We start from the raw sequence: 27,451 nt of genomic DNA, 5'->3' as shown, positions 1-27,451 counted from the left end.
CATGACCCTCAGTTTTGGCAAAATTGAATTTGATAGGGATAGCACAAGAATCAGAGACACCGAGATCAAAATCAGTTTTGATAGAATATTGATTAATATAAGCTGTATTGCTACTACAGTAACAACGGGAGAGGGTTTCCTTAAAACTGCGTATATTAATATAGATATGGTAGTAAGAACAAAAATGTGACAATACCTTGCACACTGTAATTTCACTACAAGGGCTTATAGCCATGATTTCTCAGCAAAACCCTCACCTTGCACTTAATTAGCAGCCTTCTATAATTCAAAATTCTACAATTTACAGCTTTCCTAGAAAACCCTACCAAAATTGAAGCCCCAAGCCCATATCTGCTATACCAAATATGTCAACCCTTGGGAAAAAAGAGAATCATTTTCAGCTAGTGTACAACATCAAAGATACTCCTGGAGGCTTTCACCACTCAAGAACTCCATGTCCTTGAGAATCTCCTGTGCTAGAGATTTAACAGATAGCTCTACATCCTCAAGTAATTCACCAAGGAAGGGGATGGTTTCAGCCAATAACACTAGATATTCTTCTTTCAGATTCTCCAGAAGATATTTAACAATTCTCAGGCCCAAAATTCGAGTCCGCACCATGTCAGAACGAGTTTGCAATAAAACCTGCAATAACATTTTTTGAAAGGCAAAAAGATATGAGAGTTTGCAAACCATTGTTCCAAATTTTATTCCAATATGCAAGAACATTCCTAACTAGTTAAAAGACATAGCAATTATATATTACCGGTAATTGAAAATATAAGATGACAAGCACATTTGAGCACATCTTTCTCCAATTTTGCAATTAATACATAAGATGTCTTGCATTTAATTTTTAGCATTTAAACTCAATTATTTAAAGCCCAAGAAGTTAGGCTAAAGACACTGAGCTTTCTTATGAAAGCCAATGAGAGATTGCAGCAGACTAGTGTAATAGCTTGTAAACTCACCTCATGGTTCAAGGGTTTCCACAAAAGGTCAGTTCCTGCAGTCACAGCCATCTGACCTATGCAAACAACCAATAAGTCATCAACTTCCTTTGTGGATGGTACATTTCGATTCTCTTCAAGAGAAGAGGGTGGTTCTATGGCAAGCTGTGAAACAATGGGCTTCAATAGAACCTGTGAAAAGGCATTTAAAGAATAAATCAGTAAGACAACCAAGAAATGAGATGTCAATAGAATTAGGACATGTTAAAAATAAAAACTCCAATAATTTTTTATTGCTTCCATTTTTGGTCCAAAATTTCAGAGGATTGGATTGGAATCAGGTAATTCATATCTCAAACCAACTATTATGCTTTAATGTACAATGATCTATGAAAAAATAGGAATAAAGCTTTAATCAGCCCAGTATAACAACCATTATAATGCAAAACATACAAGACTCATTCAAGGTTAAAATGCATGGAAATTACTTTATCCAGGCAGTAAAAGCATTTGTGTATTTGATGAATAGACCAACAAATGATTTATCCAGGCCCCACTAGTACAAATACCACAAAGGTTGCAACAATTACTTGGAACCATGAGGAACTATCACTACCCAACATGTGCGCATGCACTTTTTTCTTTTGATTTCTTGAACTTGTGAAACTGAAAATTTTATTATGTGTGACCAATAAACAAGAGAAGAACTCAAGTGATAAGACATTCCAGAAGCTCAATCATGAACTACAGTGGCTTCAGTGTCAATAGAGGAAAACTCCCAACATATAGGCAATTAGAAGCAATGCTGCAACAACTGCTGTTAGTGTCCACAATATGCAACTCAAAAATTCCCAAACAAATATCTAAATTTGGAAAGTTCTGGAAGCAGCTGCTTTTTGTTTGTTAAAAATGTATTCCAGAGTCTTGAAAATTATCAGAGAAGAAAGTAGAAATTGACTAGCCTGAAAATTTGAAGAGTCGAGAAACTTCTTGCTCCCAGTATCATAGAGAAAGCACTTATGTAACGATGACAAGACCAATGCCCTAAGATGCCAATTTCTTAGTGATAACACACTGTTTTCCTCGTTCATATTGCCTGCTTCCATAACCTTGGCCTTCTTTTTCTTACGCGTAGAACCAGAAGTTTTTGCATCTCCAGCATTAGTAAGATGCCGTATGCAACCGTCCAGCAAATATTTAAAGTAAGGAACAAATAAAGACCTGCATCATAGAGAAGTACAATTGAAATGACTGGTTATAATGTAAGAATTGATAGATAGATACAAGTTAATTAAATCAAAATTACAAGTCTCTGTCCCTCACACTCTCAGAAATTGAAAATCAAAAACAATTCTGACATAAAAAAATTACTAACAAATACAGATATTATATTTGATGAGTGGCCCCAAGAGGTCAAAGAGGGGGGAGTTAAACCAATAACCTCCAATTTATGAGGCCTGGTCCCTAACCATTGTGCTAGCCCTTAGACTTATTAACAACCACAAATTTACTTACACAGAGTAACCATGGTACAAGAGATGTTAATGATAATTGCAGCCTTGCAGGGGGGGAAGAAGGAAAAAGAGGGAGAGAGGTTGGGAGAGGAGGGAGCGGTAACTCAGAATAGATTTTGATTTTTGACAAGCCCATACATGCAGCTATCTTATGTTTTGAAGATAAAACCATGGGTAGTACAAAACTTGTACCATTTACATACACACTCAATGAAGCATTATTACTTATCAAAAAAAAAAAAAAAACCCATTTACATACACACACACACACACAATCTAATCCTTTCAGAGCCTAAAGAGGGAAGAAGAAGGAAAAAAAACCAACATGGAGAATGTTTGCAAAGAAACTCAATAGATGTTTGATCATACAATTAGCAGATGAAAGATCAACTTAAAACTACTAGAATTCAAGAGAGATAAAAGAATAAAATAGAAAAGAAAAGATTCAAAGTGAAAACTACAAGCTAAAGTAACTAACTGTTCATCTCTAACTAATTTTATATTTCACCTAACTATATGCGCTACATACACAATAAGGGACAAATTATTAAATCCGGTGCTTGTAAAGGCATCATAATTTTGATCCCACTGAATTCAAATCTAGGGCAAAAAGTTTCAACCAACAACACATAGATTGGGTGTTAAAAGACCAGGTAACCAGCAAGAAAGCAAAACATGAAAAAAAGAAAAATTAGATCATTAAAAACCGAAACACTGGAAACCATAAATAGAGCAACACCAAGAGCATATACAAGATGTTTACTCACCGATGGCTCTCTGCAAGTTTGTTCATCAGGCTATAAAAACTAATAGCCCTATCAATATTTGAACTTCCCATACTTTCAGTTTCATCCACATCTGAGTCTGCCCACTCAATACTCCTAACAAAAAGAGGCTTGAACACGGTCTCAGTAAGTCGCATGGTCAGAACAATAATTGCATTGATGACTTTGTTTTCTACAACATCAATATTTTGAACTGAAGGTGGGTGTTGACGGCGTAGATCAAGAGCGAGCAAGCAAAGGTCAAAAATATTTGCATGGTAACCACTAACAGATGATTTATCCATTGAACCAATAAAGTTAGCAAGCATTTCAAAAGCAATTGCCAAGCTTGAATCTCCGGATTGAACAGCACTGGAGTATATTTTTAGCAAAGGCGGAAGTGCAAGCCGTACCTGGACAAGAAAAACAAGGTTTGATACAGAAAAATAAACAAAAGCCATCTCAACATAATGGTTTTTCAGAACATGGTCAAATATCAGACTATGATATAAGGCTTACTGGGATTTTCTCAGTGAGCAGTTTTCGGACTACATCAGCTTTCAGTTTCAACTTTAGGTCTGCCTCTGATAAATATTCAGGATGAAGCACCAAAATTTTCATGATATCTCCAAGATATGGATTCAAAAAACTACCAAGCTTGTCTACAACTGCCTCCAATGTGATAAGAATAGACAAAATAAGAGAATCTTTGGAAGTTGATACTGCAACAGGGGTGTTGTCATCATCACATTTTGTTTTCAGATCTGAGCATGAAGACACTTCGCCCGAAATCTTTATCAAATTCTCCATTATCCGAGGAAGCTCAGCTAGTGACCTTGTCCCAAGCACATTGATCAAAGCACCAGCTGTGCGAAGGCAGCTAGAAGATACAGCCAAGTTGTGCGAAGTAATACCTTTTGTGACAGAAGCAAGGGACATGCTATAGATGGAATAATTAGAAGGAAACCTGTTGGCCAAAACTTCTAGTGCAGAAACTGCTGCCAGTTTCAAGGAAGCATTTGAATCGTCAGTAGACTCATCAACTATCAGAATAATTTCTGAAGACATCTTCTCAAATGTTTCAACTGAACTCTCATCCATATGAAGCCAAGTACTACTTGAATTTGGGTTGAGACGTCTTCTGCCCTTATGCTTTAATTTAACTGTGTCATGGTCCCTAACTGTTTCACATAGAAGTCCAAGAACCTGCATGAAAGTATAATTTATTATATAAAGAGATTTTACTATTATTGTGCATATGCAGTAATAGACAAATATAAGTTTTTTTTTTTTAAATGATAAGTTATACATGTACCCCGTGGTCTTAAACCCATGACCTCACCTTCCATCCAATTATTATGTGATGAGAAAGTGCCAATTGAGATATCACTCATTGGTGACAAATATAAGGTAGAGCAGAACCACTGCAGGACCATAATTATCCAAATAAAATAGCAGTATAGGTGTGATATACGGTGCCCAGTTAACATATTTTACTTCTGTCACTTCTGGGTCCTCTTAAGATCTTTCCTTTTTCCATTCCATTTTCATTTTCACAAAGACTAGTACAATTTACAAACAATTCAAATTGTTTTCATATTGGTATTCCACTTTTATCAGATATCAGAAGAGGGATCAGTAACGTATATTAATAAAGAAAGATGCACTTGATTTTGAATTCCAGTCCACAATAATCTATAACACAATCAAATATTTCCAAAATTGCAAAAGTAACAACAAATATATATATATAGGCATACAACTGATTTACAGTGAAGCATAGTAAGTATTCTATGAGAATCCTATATGTCAACAATCTCTGGTCCACTAGAGACAAGAAAAGATGCACTCCAGTCACAGTTCCAAATTCACGTCTTTCTCAATTATCTTATATACAAAAGGCATCATGGGAAATACCTTCTTTTTAACATTTCCATCTGCATGGCCAAGCAATTTGATGATGCCTTTGAAGTATGCTGAAGGGATCATACGCATGGTAATAGTCCTCAAGACAACACGCATGCACTCCTTTAATTCTTTCCTGATAGCAACAGGAATACTTATTTGCTTCCTACTTTCATCCACAAGTTGCAAGAGAGGAGCAACCTGTTCCATGAGATCTTCAAGTTTCCTCTGAAATTAAAGCACCAATCACCGTCATTGAAATTATAAGTGCTCACTATCATACATACCCACAAAAAAAGGGGCGAATTAAAGATAGCAACAGATATAGCGGACTTCAATGTCACAGTATCCTCCCCTGATCACACTTATAAATAAATAAATAATCTTCCCCTACTCATTCAAACAGTCTCTGACATATATAAAAGATTTTTTTTTAAAGGTAAGTGACGCAATTTTATTGATAAAGAAAAAAAAAATTATGTACACGATGATGAACACAAAGGATAAAAAAAATGTCGATTACTTTGATCACTAAACATGTAAAATGATGACCACAAAAATTTTTTGTATAAAAGAGTGGCACTAAACATGTCGATTGTAAAAAAGAATTAAATTTATGAAGAGTACAAACGGTCACTCTCATGTTAGCTCAAACATAAACACGAAGGATATGGGAAACTGAAGTAGTGAAGATAACATTCTTTAATAATTAATTGCGATTTTTTTTTTTTGGATAATTCAATAATTACAACAAAGAATGGGAGATTTGAATCCTAGATACCTCCATTGATAACACCAGCTATAATGCTATTGGTGATTAATTGCAATTTATTATTATAAAGACACCATCAGACTTGAAGTCTGATTGGCACCTACCATCACCACCCCACCCCCCCCCCCCAAAAGTTCCCAGTCACTGTGTGGCAGATTTGACCCACTCCTTCCTCTCCCCAAAAGAGTAACAAAAAGAAATAATAATAATAATAATAATTAGATACAGTTGTCGTATGTGGGAAGTATAGAGAAGATTCACAAAATCAATCCATACAATTACAATGATCTAAAAAATCCAACAAAGAGAAAGAATGGAATCCCCCAAGTGACTTCATTCCGTCTAAAGATATCTTGAGAAAAAAAATCAGATATCAATCTAAATATTGATAACTCTAGACCATCAAAAGTTCTAGCATTCATCACCCTCCAATAAACAAGGAGAAAGCAGCATAGTAAGGCACACATTATGAGCCTATATTAGTGTCATCAGTCAGATCAAAAGTGGACGATTTCATTAAATTGAGAAAAAAATTGAGAGATGAATTATATCTCATGTCTTTAAAAAAAAAAAATCACATCTAGTGACGTGTATAAATATGGATCAACCAATCAAGAATATAATTGCAAAAAAAACCAGCCATTTCCATTCCCTTCTCCAAGAACTTTATTTATTCATAGACTTATTTTAAAGTACGAATAACGTTATAATCCACTAGATGATTCCCTTTGCACTACATTTCTATCAGAATGGCAATACAACATCTGTTGTGACAATTTGAGAGGAATCCTGCAGTTTTATCATTCAACAGGATAGCAGGGTACAATAATGTAAGGATGCAGATAACAGGACATAATCTAGCCAACAAGTTCTTGGAAAACAACCCAACATTTAATAATTAACAAAGCTAGAGGGAAGAGAGTAAAAGACACATACCTGAATGTCATCAGAACGTTCCCCTGATTCAAGCTTGAACGCAAATTCTGGATCTTGCATTTTGTGCAAAGTGAACTGCATGGCAAACAGCAATTCCATAAACAGTTCTTGGCACAAATTACCCTTCCCTATTTGTTGAAGCAGCATAACAAGAGCAGGGAGCCATATCTGGCATGAATATTGCTCACAAATTTGCACTGCAAAGACATACTCCCACTCTCTATGCATCAGTGACGTGAAACTATCTGGATTTTGCAAAGTTTTAACACAAGGTAATCCTTTCCTTGAAACCAATGAACGGAATAGAAGGACAAGCAACGAAGGCAGGCTACTACATTCTCCCAGAGTCCTGAGGATAAGAACATTAACGTAAACAAGAGATGAAGAACCAACAACAGAAGTACAGTTAAAAAAAATAACAACTTGACAGCACCTTAGTAAGTAGACAACAATTGACAGCCTCCGGTGCTCAGCAACTTCAGGCAACACATTCATAAAAACCTAAAAGACAAACCCAACCAAATTAGAAAACTAGCTTACATACAATTACGACCAATGGTGTAGAAGAGATGCTAATGCTAAACACCAAGGTGGAAAGTTTACCTCAAGTAATTTTTCCACGTTGTGCGTCTTAGATAGCCAAAATGGAACAACAGCAGATATAAGATCCTCAAATACACGCCGCGAATGACTGTCAATCTATAGAAAGATTGAAGGGATTAGTACAAATCTAAGGCAAAGAATTGTCATTCCAAGAATGGAATTGAATTTTAGACAATAGTCATTGGACTAAACGGAATTTCTTACCCCCATGAATAAGGGGTAAAGGTTGAGGTCATGGGTCAACCCCATATGGGTGCATAAGTTTTGTTTACCACTTTATCCAATGGGGGGACAAGGGGACATTTAACATCAGGCAACTGACACACTCTGGTGCAGACACCACATTTCATGGGATTAATTCATCTTATATTTTTTTTAGGTAGGGATTAATTCAACTTATGTGACTGGATTATTTTATACTTCATTTTATTTTGAATTCAAATAGGTATTAGGTTTCATATCTTTCAAGATAGGAATAAGTTTTTAGATTATCTTTAGTTGAGAGCTTAATGGGACATGATCCTTTATTCCTGGAAACTCTACAAAAGGCTCCAGGTGGTGCTTTTTAAATATGATTCCAAGCAAACCATCAGTGGTGAGGCCTAAGGTTTTCAGGCTGCTCTAGGTGGTGAAACCTAGACTCCCCTGCATCACTCTTAAGTCTTAACCCATAATTGAAGTACAAGGGAAAGGATCCCCTCCAATTACTCCCCATTTTCACCCAGATGGATGTGACATTTATTGGATTTTTAAATGCCAAATGTCTTACATATAAAAATTGGAGGGTTCAATGGGAGGGAATCTTATCCCGAAGAGGGATACTTGTGTAAAATATCTACTAAGCTGCTCATAGTCTCCAGGATAAATTTTAAATTGTTTTCACCTCTAGTTGAACACCAGCACATTGATCAAACAGGAAACACCACTGTTACGTACACACAAAAATGTGAGACAATATATCAACAAACCTGTGAGACAGCAGATTCTCCAATGACAGTAAGAATATCCAGTATATGCTCCAAAACTTTTTCAGGGACAACCTTTGCAACAGAGGAAATTAATGAAAATACAAGGTTGAGGGTGACTCCATCCTTCGCAGAATGGGCACACTCAACCAACAATTTAATGTTGATTTCATTTAAGATGTCATCCTGCCATGAAAATGTATCACGTGTAATTAGAATAAACAGGAATTAATACTGAAATGGCAGACCAACAGAAGCCGTAATCATCCTAAATTTCCAAATCCAGAAATATTGGTGGCATACCTTAATTGGAACAGCATTGATGAGTGAAGCACAAATATCTTCCAAGATTATTAACAGTGTCTGTTGAATGTAGCATATTGTGCTGGACATGGACTGAGAAATGCTGGGCGATACTTGGACCAACTTATCATCCCGAGTAAGAGTACCACCTATCCACTCATCTGAAAAAACTTTTCCAAGAGGCTTGAATAAGGGTCCTATAAGAGAATCCCTGAAACAAATAACATGAAACCAGTTAGTATGAGAATGTACAAGGTCATGGCATTAGAAGTGGCAAGTAATATGCCAACCCCAACAGCATGACTTAAAGAATCCAGAATTAGACACATTCATAAAAGCATATACCTATCTGCTATGTCTTTCTTCAGTAGCAAAAAATCAAGAAGAGAGCTAAGAAAAGAGAGTGCATCTTCTCCTTTACATATCACATCCGGAGACAGATTGGACCAACTGTGCACATTTGATTTCTTTTTCTTGCCATTCACTGAACTAATTGCAAGACTTTCCTGCTTGAATACAAAATCAAGCATCTTCCCAACAGTAGAACAAGAAATCTGCAAAATCTAAAGCATCAGTTATGTTTACATTACTCAAACAAACAAAAAAGCAAAGACTTTGAGGGAATTTTTCTTTTTTTTGATAAGTAAATAATTCATTAATTAAAAAAATTGACCCCACCCTCTAGAACTAGTTAACAGGTAATCCAGGGGATTTTCACCGCTACTGGGCTAAGGGGTTTATCCTCATGCCCAGGAGGCAACTACAGACTCACTATTTCTTGCAATACGATACAAGTTGGGATAACTCCTTAAGCAGAGCCTCCCCCTGCCACTAATCATGCCAAAACCGAACTTTAGAGCCACCACCAATATTATATCTGATGAACTACAGGAGGTTGTCCCAACCGCCTAGAATATACTTTCTCCACAATGCCAGTACTTTGTGCATATAACGCCACAGCAATTTTTCCCAACAAGGCTTTATTTAAGCCCAAGAGTTTCTTGATACCCAACCCCATTTGGCTAATTAGAGCACAAGAAGTATCCCAATTAACTAGATGAACTTAAAGGCACTGCCCATTCTGCCCCACAGAAAATACATTTGAAGTTTTTCCATCCTATTAACTAGATGATACAAGACAAAAAGTTGAGAGAGTTTTGCTAGAGCCACCAATTTTTTTACCCAAAAAATCACCCTCACACACACACCCTACTTGGGCCCCACCCAACACATAAAAAAGGCATGGTGTGATGATTTTGGTGGAAAAGTCTGTCACTCTAGAAACAAAGAAACATCTAGCGTGATTCACATTGTAAAAAGCTTTCAAGAAGATTAAATTGCAATTATGGATACAAAACAAAAGTCTAGATTGGCAGGCCACTCAAAAAAATTTGACATAGAAACAACAATTTTGTTTGGGATATGCTTTTGTTTGTATATATCTTATCCTTCAAGCTCAAAAAACCGTGAATTAAATAGTCACCATCTTAAAATTTTAAATATAAATATCCTTCAAAACTCTCAGTAAAGTGACAACTATCAAGCTTCATACTATAATGTTTTTTTTAACCATGAATAACAACTTGTATGTAGGTACGCACGATGGACACAGAAAAAACAGGGCTGCTCAGTAGGATTTTTTTTTATCTGCTATATTCTATTCTTAGAAGGAAAAATCATATGCAGCTTATAAAGGAAGTAGATAACCCTCTGAGAATATTTTATCTGCATAATTCCCCATGTGAAGGCTTCCATGTGCATTTTAATTTTTAAAATCTTAAGAAACAATTCTTCTGAGAGCCATATTAATCTTTTGCACAGCAGGACAGAAGCCCAATTCAGCTCCTTCATGCACAAACCAACCACACAATAAACAATTAGTGTTTGTGACCATCACAATGTAATTCCTCTTCTCCCTCAGATTATCAAATAACAGTCTCCAATTTATCACACACCCAGTGGGTCCTGAACCCACGCCCTCACCCTCCTCCCAAATAAAGGGCAACTGAGCAGCTCACCCGCAACTAGCAGTCTCCAAAATTGAAGTAAATAAGTGGCATGAAATAAAAAAACCTTCAACCAACAGAATTCATATGCTCGAAAAACTATAGCATAACAAAATATGCTGAAAGCACTACAACAAAGAAAAGACACTAAAAAAATTAAAGAGTAAGAGACAAACATTTAGGCGCAGCAGGGCCTCTCTGGTTGCATTTTGTACATCACCATTAGCATTCCGAAATAAAAATACAAGCCGATAAAACAGAAGATCCTGCTCAGACCAAAAAAGAAGAGAGATTTTTAGCCCTTAACAAGAGTAATTAGAAATACCCAGTGTTTCAAAGAAATGATTACTCCCATGTAATTAAAAACTCACGCCTACAGGTCATTCTTGATAATTTTTTTGTCCAGAAATTGCAATTATATCTTAAAAAATAATGCTAAAAAAAAAGATTCTGGCAGATTCCAAATATTTTAATGAACAAACTTAAAATACAGATTGGGGGTAAAAAGGGCAGGGGATAAAGTTATGCAGTTAATGCATTTTAAACACATAAAGTCTACAAACTCAGTCTTTTTAATTTAAAAAGAGAAATCACTCTTTAACCTTTTTTAATGATTTATGTACAAGTATTCAACCATTACATGCAAACTTGATACAAAAATAGAACAACGCAAGCAGGGTACATATTTCCTTTTTAACATAACAAACATCTATCTGATATAAAATATATATATATGTATGTCATAAAAAAAAAAAAAGACAAATTATATAAGCTGGTATCAGAAAAGACAACAATCACTTACCTCAAGCATTTATAAATCAAAAATGTATTTTTCTATCATTGCAATCGCTTGTATATTGCATAGTGACAATTTTATGTTACTCTAATTATAGATTAAGTGGCATGCATTATTTTAAAGCATATCATGGGTACAAGAACCATGTCGTTAACTGTTGGCCTAAAATAATATTATTTTCTTTTATTAAATAATGGCACCCTGAAATTTTTTTTATAACTATTTTCTCTCCTTTTTCCCAGAATTTCATATGTATCTATACATATCCAGACTCCAGAAGGACCAGAACAATCATCCTAATAATAACTAGCTGGTAGTGGCATGTCAAAACATATATTCAAGAATCATGATTTCCAAGAAATATGCTGTGCGAAGTCCTGGTTAATTAAAAAAGCTCACCTGCATATCTTTCTTCAACTCAGTGTATAGATCACCATTGAGCTTCTTTAAAACAGTGATACAGGGCTGTATAACAGCAGGGTCTTCTGAGCCCATACTGTCCAACTGAAGAGATCAAAATAAGAAGTCAATACGAGCAAGGTAACATCAAAGTCCAGAAAATTAGAATAAAATCTGTACAAGTTGTAAGTGACTTCTTACTCGCAAAGCCTGAAATAAATGGTCTTCAAGAGCATATCCACCAGACAGAGAGGGCACAGCACAGATCTAATACAGCATATTATGAAGTGAAATTAAACACAATTACCAGACAAACGAAACAATCATTCAAAAACATCCATTGACTTACCTCCAGCAGAAGGCATAGCATTTCAATTTCAGATTTTGACAATTTCTGGCATGACTTATCCAAGTCAAAGTAACATCGACTGCGTCTTTCCAAAAGTAAACTTAAAACTGAATAAACATCCTTATAAACCATAATGGTACTGCCGATTCCTTTGAGTAACGATAGAATCATTAGCTGCAAAAGACATCAACTCTAGTTAACCTTGCTTTCCTGCCAAACTTATATAGGAAAGTTCTAGTGTGTGAAGAAACAAATGTGTGAAAATAGATAGAGTGCAAACCTTTCCATAATTAGACATGCTTAGAGCAGAACGCAAAAGGAAGGCAAGAATCTTTTCTTTTGTAGATTGATCAAACCTGAAAGGTTTAAGAAAAATTCATATACTCAATAATAGACGTAAGCATAACATCAAACACTTCAACAAGTTTCACAATTGACCTACTAAGATGATGATGGTAATTTATCAAACAGAAAAACTGCATGAGTAACTTGAAGGTTTCCTAGATATGAGAAACCATAAAACATGGAAAATGCAAAAAAAAAAACAAAAAAAAAAAAAATCATTTCCAGGCATAAACCATTAAGAAGCTAAAAGGCAATAGATGGAGAGAGAGAGAGTGCGCGTGTGTGTCAATTATAAGGCTCTGTAGCTCAGAGGGCATTATGATGAAGCCAGAAACACAAGGCAAGAAACATTAATGAAGACGTACTTAAGTTATTAAGGTGTGATTTTGAAATTGAAGTCTTTTTCATTTTTATTTACTGACATTTGACAGTAGTGTGCAGGAATCAGGCTCTACAAACAGAATATATCAACTAAGCTACCAACATGACAAGGTACTGATTCAAACAAATATAATCATCTATAATAAATTGAGCAAATTCTTCGGGGAGAGGGTTCTACTAAAATTTTATAAATCCATGAGGTAATTATTTATTTCTACTAAACATTTATAAATCCATGAGGTAATTATTTATTAAATCATAAAAATTTGAATGTTAAGTATCCATAGTACTCATTTAAACCATCCCTACTATTGACCAATTTGCACACACAATACTTATTATTGACAGCTTAGAAATATCCATACTGTACATGAAGTATGGTCAGAGATGTACAATGTACACTTGGAGAAAAGTGAAAAGAAACCCCCAAATAAAGACCTGTTCCAACTTCCAACAGCCAAGTGAAAAAGCAGTAAAACAAAGAAATAAAACTAATATAACATACGGAAGCTGGAGAAGGATCAATTCGTTTATAGCATATCATAAATCTTCCAAGTGATGACAAGGATGAATTGAGATGACAAAGATGGTGATGTGAAGCATTAAAAACAACATTATTATAAATACCTCTGCTGAATATTTTGTGGCACTAGAAGGCTACTGCAAGATGAGCTGATCAAAGATTCCAATAATGACGGGAGAAATTGTTTGTCTGATAAAATAAGCCTTTTTTGCTGAACCATTAAGCCCAAAAGCTCATCAAGAAAATGGCTCCAAATTGCACTGTTCCCTGTTGATTAACAGATTACAAATATAGCCATACAATAGCAAAAAATAGATATAACCAAGGAGGGGAACATATAACACACATAATTATGACAGCAGGAATACCATTTTTCTTGCTAGAAAAGTCAACACGAGCCCACTGTGCTTGTAATCCTTCAATGCAGTTCATCGCAGCAATCTTTATATCCTGAAAGTAAAGACAGACATCAAAAATCTATATACTTACAATGCAACAACTGCAGGAGGAAAATAAACAATCACCTCACTTCATAAGAGAACATTTAGGAAACACTTTTTCTAAAACCTAATACTTCGAAGAGGCCACAAATGCCATTACAGTAAGAAAAAGTAATAATAATTTGCAATGATACCTGATTATCACTAGCCAATGGAACAAGAACCGAAGGAAAAAATTGAATTGACAAGTTATCTTGTAGATGAGAACAAAGAAATGAAAAACAGCGGAGACTCTCAAGTTTGACAGCAACGGGACCACCTACAAGAAGTAATAGACAGCATCATATCTTGTGAATGTAATCTGATACTGAACAACAATAAAATAATAATAATAATTTTAAAAAAAAAATTGTTATTAACAAGTTTCTGAAATATAAAATATACCTCAAAAAGTGAAATTTTCCACGAAACAAAATAAATTTTATGTTCATCATTCAGATGATTGAAAAACAATAATTAAAAAAAGTACCCAATAAACCTGTTACACAATCACTGAAAAATGCATCAGTGGACAACACACCCATTTTCAGAGTTTGACACATATCATTCAGCTGTTTTATGATCCAACACTTGCACGTCAATGAAAAACTCTCAATTCTTAAATATTAATAAAACACAAAAAAGAGTCAACCCTCAATTTTATCCCTACACACATTATGTGACCAACCAGCCACCAGCATGATCTTTACTTGACCCAAACATGTCTCTCCCTAAGCCCATTACCAGTCATTGCAAAGGTGCTCAATACAGGAAAAAAAAAAAAAAAAAAGGCCCCATCATTATGGAATTTGATGCAAATTGACAAATTGACCAGAAATAAAAATTTTATTTTGTACAAATTTAAGATAATTCTTTCATGACATTGCCCAAAAATCAATGTGCTGACTCAGCACATGATGATTGTCATGCTCAGCAGTGTGAATCATGGCCAAGCGCCACCCTAGGGGTGTTTCTATCTGAGCCTGGAATCTAAGCATGTACAACAAAGTTTTATTGTTCTTCAAGGTAGATTGAAGAATGAAAAGGCAGTTGCAAAGAAGGAAGCCAAGGTAAGCATTTCTAGAAAAACCAAAAACAACCTAGTATGTTTTTTAGGTAAATAAAAGAATAAGAAGGCAAGTAGTGAAGGGGAAAACCAGGGAAGTACCTTCTTCCGTAAAAAATCTGGACAGAAAACGGGCAGGAGCAATAACCTTGCAGCTTTTGACAAGGTAATGAAGGTGTTCCTTGAAAACATGCTTATACTTAGAGGTAGAGAAGAAAATGAACAAATCTTCAAGAATGCTAACCCATTTGTCATTATCATCCTGCAATAATGAAAAGTTATACATTCAGCTGAGACCACATTAAAAAGTCATGCCACACTGTCAATGACCAGTCACCAAAGTAGTCTTAGAAGATATGATAGATAGACCCAAATAATTCACTAACCACTAAAACATCTCCAGGTATTTCTGATAATGCCTCCAGTAACTTCCAAAATATGAAAATCAAGATATTTGTATTTAATGCTCTAAGTTTAGTATCAGATAGCTGTTCTAAGAATCTTTTGCCATCCCAATTTTGAATTTCAGATTTGAACTGTCAATCAAACACCAAAGACAAACATTAGACATTGAAAAAATAATTCGAACTCAGCTTCGTCGAGATGAACAGAGAAAACAATGCCCATCTGCTGCTAATTTCCCTTTGCACAATTGTACCTCTTCCACAGAAACATCACCCACAGATTCAAATGCTTCCCACTCTCTCTTCAGAAATGGAAAGACAGCTTCAAAGAGAATTGAAAACTGGCCTCTTTCTAACATGCAAGAAAATACAAAACTTAGTATCCTACTATCATAATTCAAAGAATCAGAGCAGTATAAGTATAAGAGGCAAGGATCAAGGTAATAATAAAAGCAGAGTCTCACAAAAGTGAATAAAAGAGTTCAACAACTTGACATACCATGCTATGCAACACCCCAGCAACAGGGAAACAGGCAACAGTTAAGTACAACCAGAAAAGCAACAATAGTAGCTCAGTAGAATAATCTTTTAGATTGTCTTAATCAAGAAAAGGCATTATTGTGCATCTTGTGGCATGTTGGATGCAATTTAGTAGGCACCAGAGTAATATGACTCAAAACATGGTCCCATTATGCTTCATGCAATGCCTTTAAAGTACATGCTCACAGTATTGTTTGCACACACACCACATATTCACTATAAAAATTCCCCATTTGATAAGGTTGTCTACTGTGAAAATTCCCTAATGCTGCTGAACACAAAAAAGTCTTTTTTTTTTTTTTTTTTTTTTTGCTATTGTTAATTCAGAAAATCCCCATCAAGAACCCCAGATTCCCCCTTGTGAGTTGAGAGGGGAGTGGAAACCAGAGTTTTCCACTGAGCTAACAGGCTCACGCAACAAAAGAAAGTTACTTTCATAAGGACTTTCAATCTTCAATTGCCTTCCAAGTGTCCTCCCGCCCAATAATAAAATCCTTAACATCTCCGTTGAAACAGATCCATCTTAATCTCCTGCAAGCAAATTACATCTCCTCTCCACTCTAATAAATTTTAGTAGAAGGTAGAAGAATAACTCAAGCAGACAACAGGCATACACTGACTCTAGAAACCAATATCTAAAGTTGTGTTATTGCCACAATCCATTGTGCAGCAGCCACCCATATTTCATAGCTCACATTACAGCCAAACAGACCCTTTACAACAGTAATTGCCTCTGCAAATGTCCTATGCATCACCCAACATACTCCAAAAAGAGTTGGCGCTAAGAACTATAAATTTCTCACCACCCTACAATGAAGTGAAAAATAGTCTACCAACTCACACTCCCCTTACACTCTTTTTTTAAGTAATAAAGTTATATTGAAAGGGAAAAAAAAGGTACTTCATGTACACGGCAATGAGCACAAAGAATCTTAAAAATTACAACAAATACAGAAAGAGAATGAATTTTGGAACTCAAAAATGAAGTTAAAATGAGCAAAACCCCACACACGAGACTATTCAAACAAAGTGCAGATTAACAAGGATTTCAGCTGATCCAGAGGTCTCTCCCTATCCTCAAAGTGCGACTATAACATTCTTTCCACAATAGCCGCATCCAACAAAGCAAAGCAACATTCCAAATGTCCAAAGAATGCTTCCCAATTTAACCACCTTGGGCTCAACTGCAATCTCAAAGTGTTGGACCCTCTCACCACAGACCCCAGTCCTTCCACATCTCAAATCAACATCACACCTCCAAAGATGACTCTGCTCACCCCCAAAACACCAAAACTACTCCCCCACCAAACATTGATTAAAGGTTGTCACTTTTTACACCATATTCCAATCCATATTACAAAATATCCCTTTGTGGTGTTGCCTATAGATTATCCAACGAACAGAAATTGTAAACATAGACATAAATGAGTAGGTAAACTAGAAAGCATGGTATTAATCAGAGTGACTCTTCCACCTTTAGATAAAATACCATTTCTTCACGATAGGCTAGCGCAATGTGCTTTTTTTAATAAATTTACCACTTGCAAAAGTAAAAACAGCAAAATTAAGTTCAATATTATAAAGAAAAACTTGGATTAATGTTCTAAATCACATAAGAAACCCCACATCCCACCACGATTAAATGTGCTAGACCCAAATTACTTTTCAAAAGAGGGAAAGAAAATAAGAATGTCCCAAATACATGCATATATATACATGACTCTAGGAAAAAGGGCTTTCGTATAACCACCCTAAAAAATTCAAACTTATAAATATGGTTAATGATTTTGCTATTTAACTGGCTCTAACACAATTTTCAAGAGAATACCTAAATTACAGACTTGGGGTTTATAGGAGCAAGGAGAATGAGACATATAGAAAAAGCGAGCATATAAAATATTTAATATACCATTACTTATCAAAAATCTATATATATATATATATAATATACCATGCTTTCAACAAAAAATTAATAATAAAATACCTTCTAAAATACAGTGTGAACTAAACATGTGATCAAAGTTCAAAAAGAAAGAGAATCACAACCATTAAAACAGAAAAATAGATAAATCAATTCTCGATTAAAGTGAAAAAAGAGAACACACCATTTTTCATCATAATAAATGACTGCATCAGCATAAAGAGTAAGTGTGTCTTTAACAACTGAAAATCATTGTTAATCTTGTTAAGCCAAGCCATATGTTCTTCAGGGTGCATCAAAAAAGCCTCAGCCAAACTAGTAACCGTCTTCATATTAATGGAAGAAAGGGTTCCAAATTGCAATTTCTGCATTTCAAATGCAACGTCATAATTCACGGGAGAATAAATAAATAAGGAGATAAATAAATAAACCAACATAAAAACATATCCGACAGACATGAACCATAAAATAAAAATATCAGGCAAAGTAGAATAACAACTGAATGCTAAACTATCCACCGACATGACACTAAAATCATGTTGTATGGGTCGAACCAGCCATCTAATCGGGGTTCATGTTAACACACTCAAATCAAAGTAGCTGACCCTAATGCATATAAGCAATGGCAATTTTTTATCCACACCAACAATTTAAATGCCAATGTTTTAAGTGGATTTCCACATAACATTTAATATTTCTTTAGATTGACTTTAAATGAACATTTTCCTACTACATTGCTGCTCCTTGATCTCATCCACCAATCACAGTCCTTTTCCAGAAATATATAGATCATTCATAGCATGATATTTGGCAGTGCTACTAGTCATTCATGAATTGAAAACTCCAAACCTAAGTTTATATTGTAGGGGCACATGAACATACAGGAACCCCCTTTTGACTATGGCCAATACACACAAATAGAAAGTTATTAATATTTTCCTTTTCTATGGAAATCCAAGAATGATCAGGAGATCAAGATAATCTATCAAACATTACACACAGGAGTTCTTGTGAAAATATAGACCAACTCAATATAGTGAGCTAAACAGAATCTCACACGTCAAAATAATTTACCATTTCTGCACTGGGGGCAACAGCAAGATTCTGGTAAAGCGGCCACTTTACTTCCTTGGCTAACTGCAAAGCCTTCAAATTTAGCCTCTGTGTCTGTACATAGTAAGACAGAAAAAATAAAAGAATCAACAACCAAACAAAATAAAAATATATAAAAAATAAAAAGTATAAGATGCATGATTGATGCCACAATGGAAATATTAGAAAATCAAACATAAGGTCAAAGATAAAGAACAAAAAACCTTTGGTAGAATTAAGAGTAAAGGAAACAGCATGGCAGCAAATGTCTTCAGATAATCATCATCTTGACCAAACTTTGAGTTGGCATTCTCCAGGCATAAAATAGCTACATCAGTAGCTAGACTATTTTTATCTGATGAACCTGCAAACAGAAACAGAACAACAAATGAGACATGTTTTATAACGGACTAGACGACAAAGAAAGAAATTTAATTTAGCAATTTTTTTTTATTCCCTAGTCTGCTAGAATATATCTAATGAGTTTTACTTATTTAGGTAGAGAATTCAATAAAATCTAAGATTGATAAATACTCCAAGAATTTCCATGAGAATCTTCTCTGACTGGACATCTAGTTTATAATTTCCTAATGACAATTATATAATAAGCCCATTCTGCCTCTTTTTTTCTTCTTTGTATTAGTAAGTTACACATGCACCAAGTAGGTCTTGAGCCCATAACTTTACCATCCAATCCATTATTATGGGAGGAGGAAGTCAGTTGAGCTATAGCTCAACAGACCTATTCCGCATAGCATTTATGTATATCTTCAATTCATAATTGCTCAGAAATTTTGCTTGATGGCATGCACACCACAGACTCAATTCTATAATTTGATGTATAATATGAACAGAAAATAAACAAAAGCATGGGTTCATTAAGCCCCCAAACATGGCCTAATAGGGGACAAATTTCTTGGCCAGAAAAGCTACACTGCAATTTCCTTCTAAGCAGAATAAAACTATAAAACAAGTTGATTCCCTATGCCTTTCTTATAGGCAGTCCACTCATTACAAGTTCCTTTACCCCTTTGATTCTTCTATGCATCCTGAATCAACCTTCTTCCAACAGGGAGAAAATTAGATAAATAAAGTTTTAAAGGAACATCAACTGTCATAACAACAAAAAGTCCCTTAGGCTCCATTTGGTTGGAAAGATGATAGAAAGTAAGAAGATGGCAAATGTTGGGAGAATATAAAAGATTTTAGTATTTTTTATATAATTCAATAGTTAGTGGAGGGGGACTTGAACCTTAGATGTCTCCATTTGGAAAAACAAAGAGGTGCTAACCAATTGAGCTACAGGGCTCTTGGGTAGAAAAGATTTTAGTTTTCCACTAAGTTTTATTGGTAGGAGATGAGGAAAAGTGGAAGGATAGAAATTATATTATTAGTATGCCCTTATTTTAGTTTGAAATAATGAGGTAATAGGGGTAATAATTCCTTTTCAATCTCACATTTTCATTGCCATTTTCCTTTAAATTTGGGATTATAAGTTTTGGTGGGCCTGGGTGGAAGACATCCCCACCCATCATTTTCCATCCACCCAACCAAAAAATGGAAAACTCCCATTTTCCTTCCACAATTTTCATCCTCCCCTTTTTCCACCCAACCAAACGGACCATATGTGAAACAAGAAACTACTCACCGGCTCCCTAAAACTCAAAGCTAAATTTATTGAATGGTACAGTCTTGATGTTAATACAGCCTTCTAATGCAGAATATAAGGCCATTTTTAATTCAAATATTGACCAACAGACGACATTGGGTACAAGGGGGCAATATCCAAACTTGCACAATTAGGAAAAAAAAAAAGAGTCAGAACCACCCATTTAAACTAATGTGATTCCAGAAAACAATAGCTCATCATGGAAATTTCACGAACTATAGCACCCAGATATAAGCTGTGCCCCTTCTAACCATATTTGATAAATGTAAGATGTCAATTGACTATGATGCACCAAAACATAAAATTATGATGCAAAACATCATCATATGCATCATGTGACTTTCATTTTAACATAATAAGAGTAGCATATTAGTGCAATGGCAGAAATAGTGAAGCATATAGAATAAAAAGATTCAGGGCAAAGCATTCTAATTACAGTGCAAAACACCATCACATTCATCATGTGACTTTCATTTTTAACATAATAACAGAAGCATATTAGTGCAATGGCAGAAATAGTGAAGCATATAGAATAAAAATATTTAGGGTAAAGCATTCACTATATCTTCATACTCACTTGACATTAGAATGCCAATGCATCTTTTAAGCACATATTGCAATTCTTTTAGAAGATCGGAAGAACTTATCATATCAGACAATTCATCTAGAGATAGAGCTGCCCGAACCACAGTTAGATCATCATCGTGAAGCTGTCGTAATATGGCATCTTCAATAGTTACAAGACTCTAGTACACAATAAGGGGGAAAAAAGTATGAATAAGAACCAGATCTTCAATAGTTACAAGACTAGTCCACAAGAAAAGATTTAATTTTTCTTTATAAGTAATCAACTTTATTAGAAAATAATTGAGTCACAAGAGAATAGAAGGAAATTATGATTGAGAACCAAAGATTTTGAATCTGGAATTTTGTTGTCTAATATATATATATATATATATATATATATATATATATATATATATATAAATCACGTCATTTTCTTGATATTTTAAAACCCTATAACAATGTAAATTAAACAAAAGGCTCACACACTTGTGTTTCTGGGTGTGCATATATGTGTATAGCACTAGATACTACCTGTGAATCAACAGCCTTAATTTTCAGAATGCCAGAGGAATTTAAACGGGACAGTGTAGCACATCGGACCACAGCCTATGCCATATGTTGACAAGATAAAAGTGTCAAACAAAAATAAAGCAAAAGCATTAGCAAACCCAGCCCCAAAAAAGGATGTCAAATAACTAATACCTTTGGATGATGCAATGCCAACCAAAATTTTGAATCCGATATACCCAGTGACATATCCAAATTTGTATCCAACACCTTCCCCAATATCTCATATGTTGACTCCCCTTTCACATCCTATTGAAAATGGCCAAAAGATTAGAGCTGGAACTAAAATCAGAGAGGGGGGGAGGGTTTGAGAAAGAGAGAAGGTGGTCAATGGACCTCAAGGAACTTGCGAATTGCTGCACGTAGTTCAGATGGATAATGCTTATTCACAACCACCAAAATTCTCTTTGCCCAGCTTCCTGATTAAAAATTCAGAGTTGTGGTGAGAAATAAGAGCCAACTACCTAAAGATACTTGCAGCGAATGACAAATATTCAGCGAAGTAGCTCTAAAATGACTTTCTTTTTTTAAACAAAAACAAAGTGACATATCTGAGGAAGTAATCACCAAACAAACATTCAATAATATAGAAAAATTATGACAGAAGATGAAAAGGCAATCAAATACTTGAGTCTTTACAATATACACCAGTGCTGTAAAAGAAAAACACCAAAAAAGGTGGTATGATAAGAGCATACCAGATTCAGATGATCCTGGGTCGCCAATTTTTTGTGACAATTTCAAGCAGGACAATAGCACCTTACTGACTACATGGAAAACTTCGTCTTTTACAGGAACTGTCTCTATCATTGATACCAAAGCAAGATGGCACAATTCATCAGAAGAACTGCAAACATATAATCATCATTTTCAAATACTGAGTAAAAAAAGTGACAAATATAAGGATAATTGGAAAAAAAGAATCGGTTTCCCACCTGCAGTCAACCAGGACTTCGAAAAGCATATGAAGGAATTTATCAATATTGAACTCCTTCGACAATCCCAAAAGAATCACAGCCAAATCCCTACAAATTGGGGCAGGAAAGAATTTTAGAAAGCACAAATGAAAAATCAAGAAAAATATTAAGCACTTAATAAGCTCAAGGATGTTTATGGTAGTGAGGAATACCTTATATCCTTCAAAATATCCAAAGCCTTCTTTGGAAACACATCAAAATTTTGCATCTGACAAAATTTATGCAAACTAAAGTGAGGAAAACCACGAACAAAAAATTGATATTCAGCAAATATACGACTACTTCAAAAAAAATTTGTGTAATACTAAAAAATGACTCTCAAATAGACACAACAAAATTGGCGGTTGTCTCCAATAAAAGGCACATTCAGCTCCTATGTTGAAAAAGAACCCATTAGGACCATTGAAAAACAACCACTTGTCCCAAAAGATAAAGATTTTAGAAAATTATGAATTTAATCATTATAAATTACTCTAAATACTCCCCCCACACATGTGGGCACAGACTCCCCTTAAATAAGTAAAGACCAACATATAGGATTTTTAACTTTTTAGATAAAAAAAGATCCGAACTCAATAGTCATACCACTTGGTACAGGGGTAATAAAAAAAATTTAAAAAAAAAAAAGGGGAACTACTTTGCTAAACACATATCAGAATTGCGGAAAAAACCTACAAAACATTTGAAGATTATCGCAACTTAGGTAGAAAGGGACGGAGCATAAGTACAAAGAAATTGACTGATACTTCTAAGTTTATGCAACTGGAATGTTAAATGACTATATAAAACAGGAGAAGATTATTGCAACTTAATTAGAAAGGGACAGAGCATAACTACAGAAAAATTGACTGATGCTTCTAGGCTCATGCAACTGGAATGCTAACTGATTATACAAACAGTGGTACCTGAACAAGGTTAATTAAAGCCAAAAGTGACAACCGAAACCATTGCAAATCAGTTGATTCTTTTGCGTCCTCTCGAGCGAGCTCAGAAATTGACCGAATCAAACTCTTCACAAGTTTAGGGGACAATGCAACTTTATTTGCAAGTAAACCAACAATCATCAATGCACCCGCCTACATATGAAAGAGAACTTTCAATTAAAAATTTAATAGCAATAACACATGTTTAACCCACAACCCTAGAGTTGAGGGAACAGATCTAGGCAGAACAAAAATCAAAAGTCAAACCATGCTGACTTAGACAATATGCAGCCGAAATTCACAATTGACTACGGAAGAGAAATATATTTGCAAAATACAGATCAAAGCAAAAACAATTTTGAAAAATATTCACAAAATAACAACAAATGCATACAATATAACAACAAAATTCCAAATCCATCACATCAAAGAAAACACAATAAGGACTTTGATTTCATGCTGGTTTGCCATTTATCCACAGATGTAATTACAAAGATGTTTCAGAAATTGAGTGACATCATTCAGAAAGAATTATCTTCATTGCCTCATAAACATTATGCATAATCAAAAGTGTCTACTCCCATTTAAGGGCAGTATGCCTTTAAATCCCACCTTGTGATCTGACCCTCCTTTTGTGCCAGGCTGAAGTCCAGAAACTACAAACGGAAGGATTCTCTTTACAACATCATCTTCAACAGTTGTAATGGAACCCAAAGCCTCTACAACAACTGCCGTGCAAAAGCTGATAACGAACCTTGAAGGCTGATTCTTCTTTGACGGAGTTGCCTGCAGCAGTAGAACAGTCAAGTATATGACCACACAATAAACAAGTAACCAAACAATCAACTACATCCAAAGTAGCCCATCAGGGGTGAATGCCCCTAGCTTACTCGGGCAACTGATTTGCTCGTAGACGAGTTCAAAGGGCTCTTCTTCAACAAACAAATACATATCCGAAGAAAATACTCACATGGTCACATATAGCTTCCAGAACCCCCTTATCCCGAATACATTGCTGCACTATGACCTTTCTAGGTGGCGGTGCACCCGTGGTCTTCACACCATCAAGAAACTTCCATTTACTATTTCTAAATCATAAATAGGTGCAAACAATCAGATTCCATTAGCTTAACTAAACCGCCATTTACGAAACCACATACAACAAATTGAAAGTAACTTCCTAACCTCGTGTCGATTAACTGTACTATTCGAACAAACGCATGTGTGTCATGGTATGGCAAAGTACCTAAAATCAATTCCTCAAAATTGTATATATGAACGCTGCAATTCCAACCAAATTATTAATAAATAAGCAGTAAAGTTAGAATCATAATGAAGCAGCAATGATCGAAGAAGCGGAATATTTACTTGTATCGGCGAATCAAGTACTCAAGCGTCTTGAGGGCCGAAGGAAGTTGAAAATAACCAGACAATAACCGCAAGTACGAACCGATTGAGGCGTTAATTCGATTGTTTTCCTCTATACCTAACAAGTCTCTATCCAATTCTCTGCTTTTATGGCTAAACAAATCGTTCTTGTAGTTTCTAAAACGCTCATCTGTATCTATCAAAACCTCCAAACCTGACAAAAAATAACGAAAACTGAATTATGAGAATCTATTTTAACCGAAAATCTAGCTAATTGTTGGAGGAAAGTGAGGGGGGGGGGGGGACCTTGGATAGCAATGGAGAGAATGGTATCGACATCGATGTCGGCGGCTTCTTTGGGATCGTAGAGAATGGAAGGGCGAGTGAAAGGGCGCTTGAGAGGCTGAGAGTCTCCTGGTACGAACGATTTTATGACTTGTAACTGCGCGGCTAGAGAGGTCATCGCCATTGAAGAGGGTTTTGGAGTTCGAAGGAGAAGTGAGAAAGCGGAGACAAAGGGAGAGAGAGTGAGAAGCGGTCTCTGGTTTTTGTATTTGTGTTGTGTGTGTGGGAGGGAGCACTTAAACCCTAAACTTACATGAAAAAAAAGGTGGAGGGTTTTGTCTGTTTTCTTGCCAGGTATTTCCCCAGTGGGTCGGGTCTAATCTGCCCGAGGTTTCGACCCTGCTTTTTTTTTTTCTTTCAAAAGGTTTTCATACTATTTTTTATGGAAAATATAGAAACCTGCGAAGAAATCGCATAATTTTATATATTTTATATAGTATTTCAAAAATCGAACTTTTAAAGGGCATTGATTAACTTTTCACTTAAAAATAAGTTCTTCTAATGTCACAATTAAGGTAGCAAACTGTGGTTGTGGGTGGCTTATAACTTTTTATCTATTATTTGCAATTAGTCTCGTTGGGGTTGTGGCAAAAATTGTGTCCACGTTGTTTCTCTTTTAAAAATATGGCTCGATTTTGGATCATGTGGTTTTTTATATTTTTGGGGAAAATCTTGGATTTATAAATAAATACTTAGAGATGGCATGGCTTAACAACATGGGAAAGTCTAGGAACATATATTCTAACACAACTTGCACATTTATTAAGTGATGATTGGGGTACTTTTTACCAAATCACTGTTGTTGATCTATATGTTAATGATGTAATATAATAAGAAGTTGACACATGTGCAAGTTGTGGCAATGTGTGATTTTAAAAGACTACCAAGTAATCACTTCAGGGGCATAAAAACGACCATTTTACAAATTATGCAAAAAATTACAATTCTCCGCAAAATTAGTACTAAGAATTATGCCACTAGATATTTATACATTTATGAACATTTGAAGACTCTTTTTAGCCGTTACTTATCAACTATAACACTTTATCGGTGGATTTTGATAATCTATATATTGCTTATACTTTCATTATTCACCCTAATGAAAATTTTCAAAAATGTTAGAAGCCCTGTGAGTCTTCTCTAAAATTGTTATTTATAAAACCCAATAGGCCTAGTTGTATTGAATTAGTTTGCAATAATTTGATATCAACTCAAGTGTGGGAGCAAATATTGTTTAAAGAAAAATGATTTCATTGTGCTTCCAAGCCATTGAAGTTTCCTTGTTTGTTCATTAAATTTTGTTCTTTCTTCCACAATTGCCATTTTATCCCCATTATGAGCCCCGTAACAGAGAGCCCAACCTCACTTCATATTTGTCCATTATTGAAGACCCTTGCTGAAATTGACGGGGTCTAAGTCAAGGACATTCAGAATTATTTCTATTTCATCTTTTTCTACTATAGATTATGTTCCATCATCTAAACTACAAACCAAATTTTCTTCCAAAATAGCAGTAACACAATCTGTACTTATATTGATGTACTTATAAAATTATTTGCTGGCCTTTGACTAATTACACCACTCAACATTTAAGTGTGACTAATACTTCACCAGCAAGTTAATATTGTATGGGACTACATATCAATTGTCTAATTCCACACTATTTTTCAGCACAAAGAGGTCATCTTCCCGTCTTCTGTAAGTTGGAAGGCCTTGGTCATCAATGATGATTTCACAAACAAAATATTTAAAAAAAATCATCTGATATTTTTAATTATAATTGAATATACTTAATCAAATGATAACATATTACAATTACTTAAATATCTTAATTTTGCTTATAAATTACAAACAATATATATTAATCACTATAACCTTTTAATATGACTAATCATGGATTCTTACTTGAATAGAACAATATACTTTGAGAATGAGAACAAGGGAAACCATGATGGTAAAAGTGCCTCTTCATGCTTAAAATAATGTTTATCCCTATTGAAAACCAAAATAATAATAATAATA

General features: G+C 34.9%; 1 protein-coding gene across 3 annotated transcripts; it reads right to left on the bottom strand.

Annotated features, from left to right (window-relative positions):
* Nucleotides 1–135: 135 nt before the first annotated feature.
* LOC142619342 (uncharacterized protein At3g06530) lies at nucleotides 136–25,658 on the bottom strand. 3 transcript variants are annotated; one of them, XM_075792411.1, is made up of 39 exons: nucleotides 25,391–25,658; nucleotides 25,085–25,298; nucleotides 24,902–24,997; nucleotides 24,687–24,804; nucleotides 24,329–24,502; nucleotides 23,699–23,869; nucleotides 22,946–23,001; nucleotides 22,752–22,841; nucleotides 22,515–22,663; nucleotides 22,153–22,235; nucleotides 21,952–22,065; nucleotides 21,781–21,855; nucleotides 21,260–21,428; nucleotides 19,238–19,377; nucleotides 18,996–19,088; nucleotides 18,106–18,286; nucleotides 15,715–15,812; nucleotides 15,443–15,592; nucleotides 15,159–15,318; nucleotides 14,146–14,270; nucleotides 13,880–13,961; nucleotides 13,616–13,778; nucleotides 12,543–12,618; nucleotides 12,263–12,436; nucleotides 12,115–12,180; nucleotides 11,914–12,018; nucleotides 10,895–10,984; nucleotides 9,058–9,275; nucleotides 8,713–8,923; nucleotides 8,413–8,595; nucleotides 7,445–7,540; nucleotides 7,275–7,342; nucleotides 6,842–7,190; nucleotides 5,146–5,361; nucleotides 3,748–4,434; nucleotides 3,232–3,641; nucleotides 1,913–2,171; nucleotides 972–1,142; nucleotides 136–645 (listed from the first exon to the last, which is right to left on the bottom strand). In XM_075792411.1, exons 1-39 carry the CDS (start codon nucleotides 25,551–25,553, stop codon nucleotides 415–417), a joined length of 6,474 nt encoding a protein of 2,157 aa, XP_075648526.1. In that variant the 5' UTR covers nucleotides 25,554–25,658; the 3' UTR covers nucleotides 136–414. The 3 variants fall into 3 exon arrangements, with proteins under 3 accessions (XP_075648526.1, XP_075648527.1, XP_075648528.1); XM_075792412.1 differs by having other exon boundaries at nucleotides 9,058–9,266; XM_075792413.1 differs by lacking the exon at nucleotides 21,781–21,855.
* Nucleotides 25,659–27,451: the final 1,793 nt, after the last annotated feature.

Source organism: Castanea sativa, chromosome 12 (assembly GCF_040712315.1).
Source record: "Castanea sativa cultivar Marrone di Chiusa Pesio chromosome 12, ASM4071231v1".
Lineage (NCBI taxonomy): Eukaryota > Viridiplantae > Streptophyta > Magnoliopsida > Fagales > Fagaceae > Castanea > Castanea sativa.
Note: the sequence above shows the minus strand (reverse complement) of the source record. Positions and strands in the feature narration are given on the sequence as shown.

Coding starts and splice junctions, on each gene's coding strand:
- LOC142619342 (XM_075792411.1), bottom strand. CDS start 25,553: ATGGCGATGACCTCTCTAGCCGCGCAGTTACAAGTCATAAAATCGTTC. Junction 13,779..13,879: donor CTTTTCTAGCAAGAAAAATG/GTATTCCTGCTG, acceptor GTTAATCAACAG/GGAACAGTGCAATTTGGAGC. Junction 12,437..12,542: donor GCATGTCTAATTATGGAAAG/GTTTGCACTCTA, acceptor TGTCTTTTGCAG/CTAATGATTCTATCGTTACT.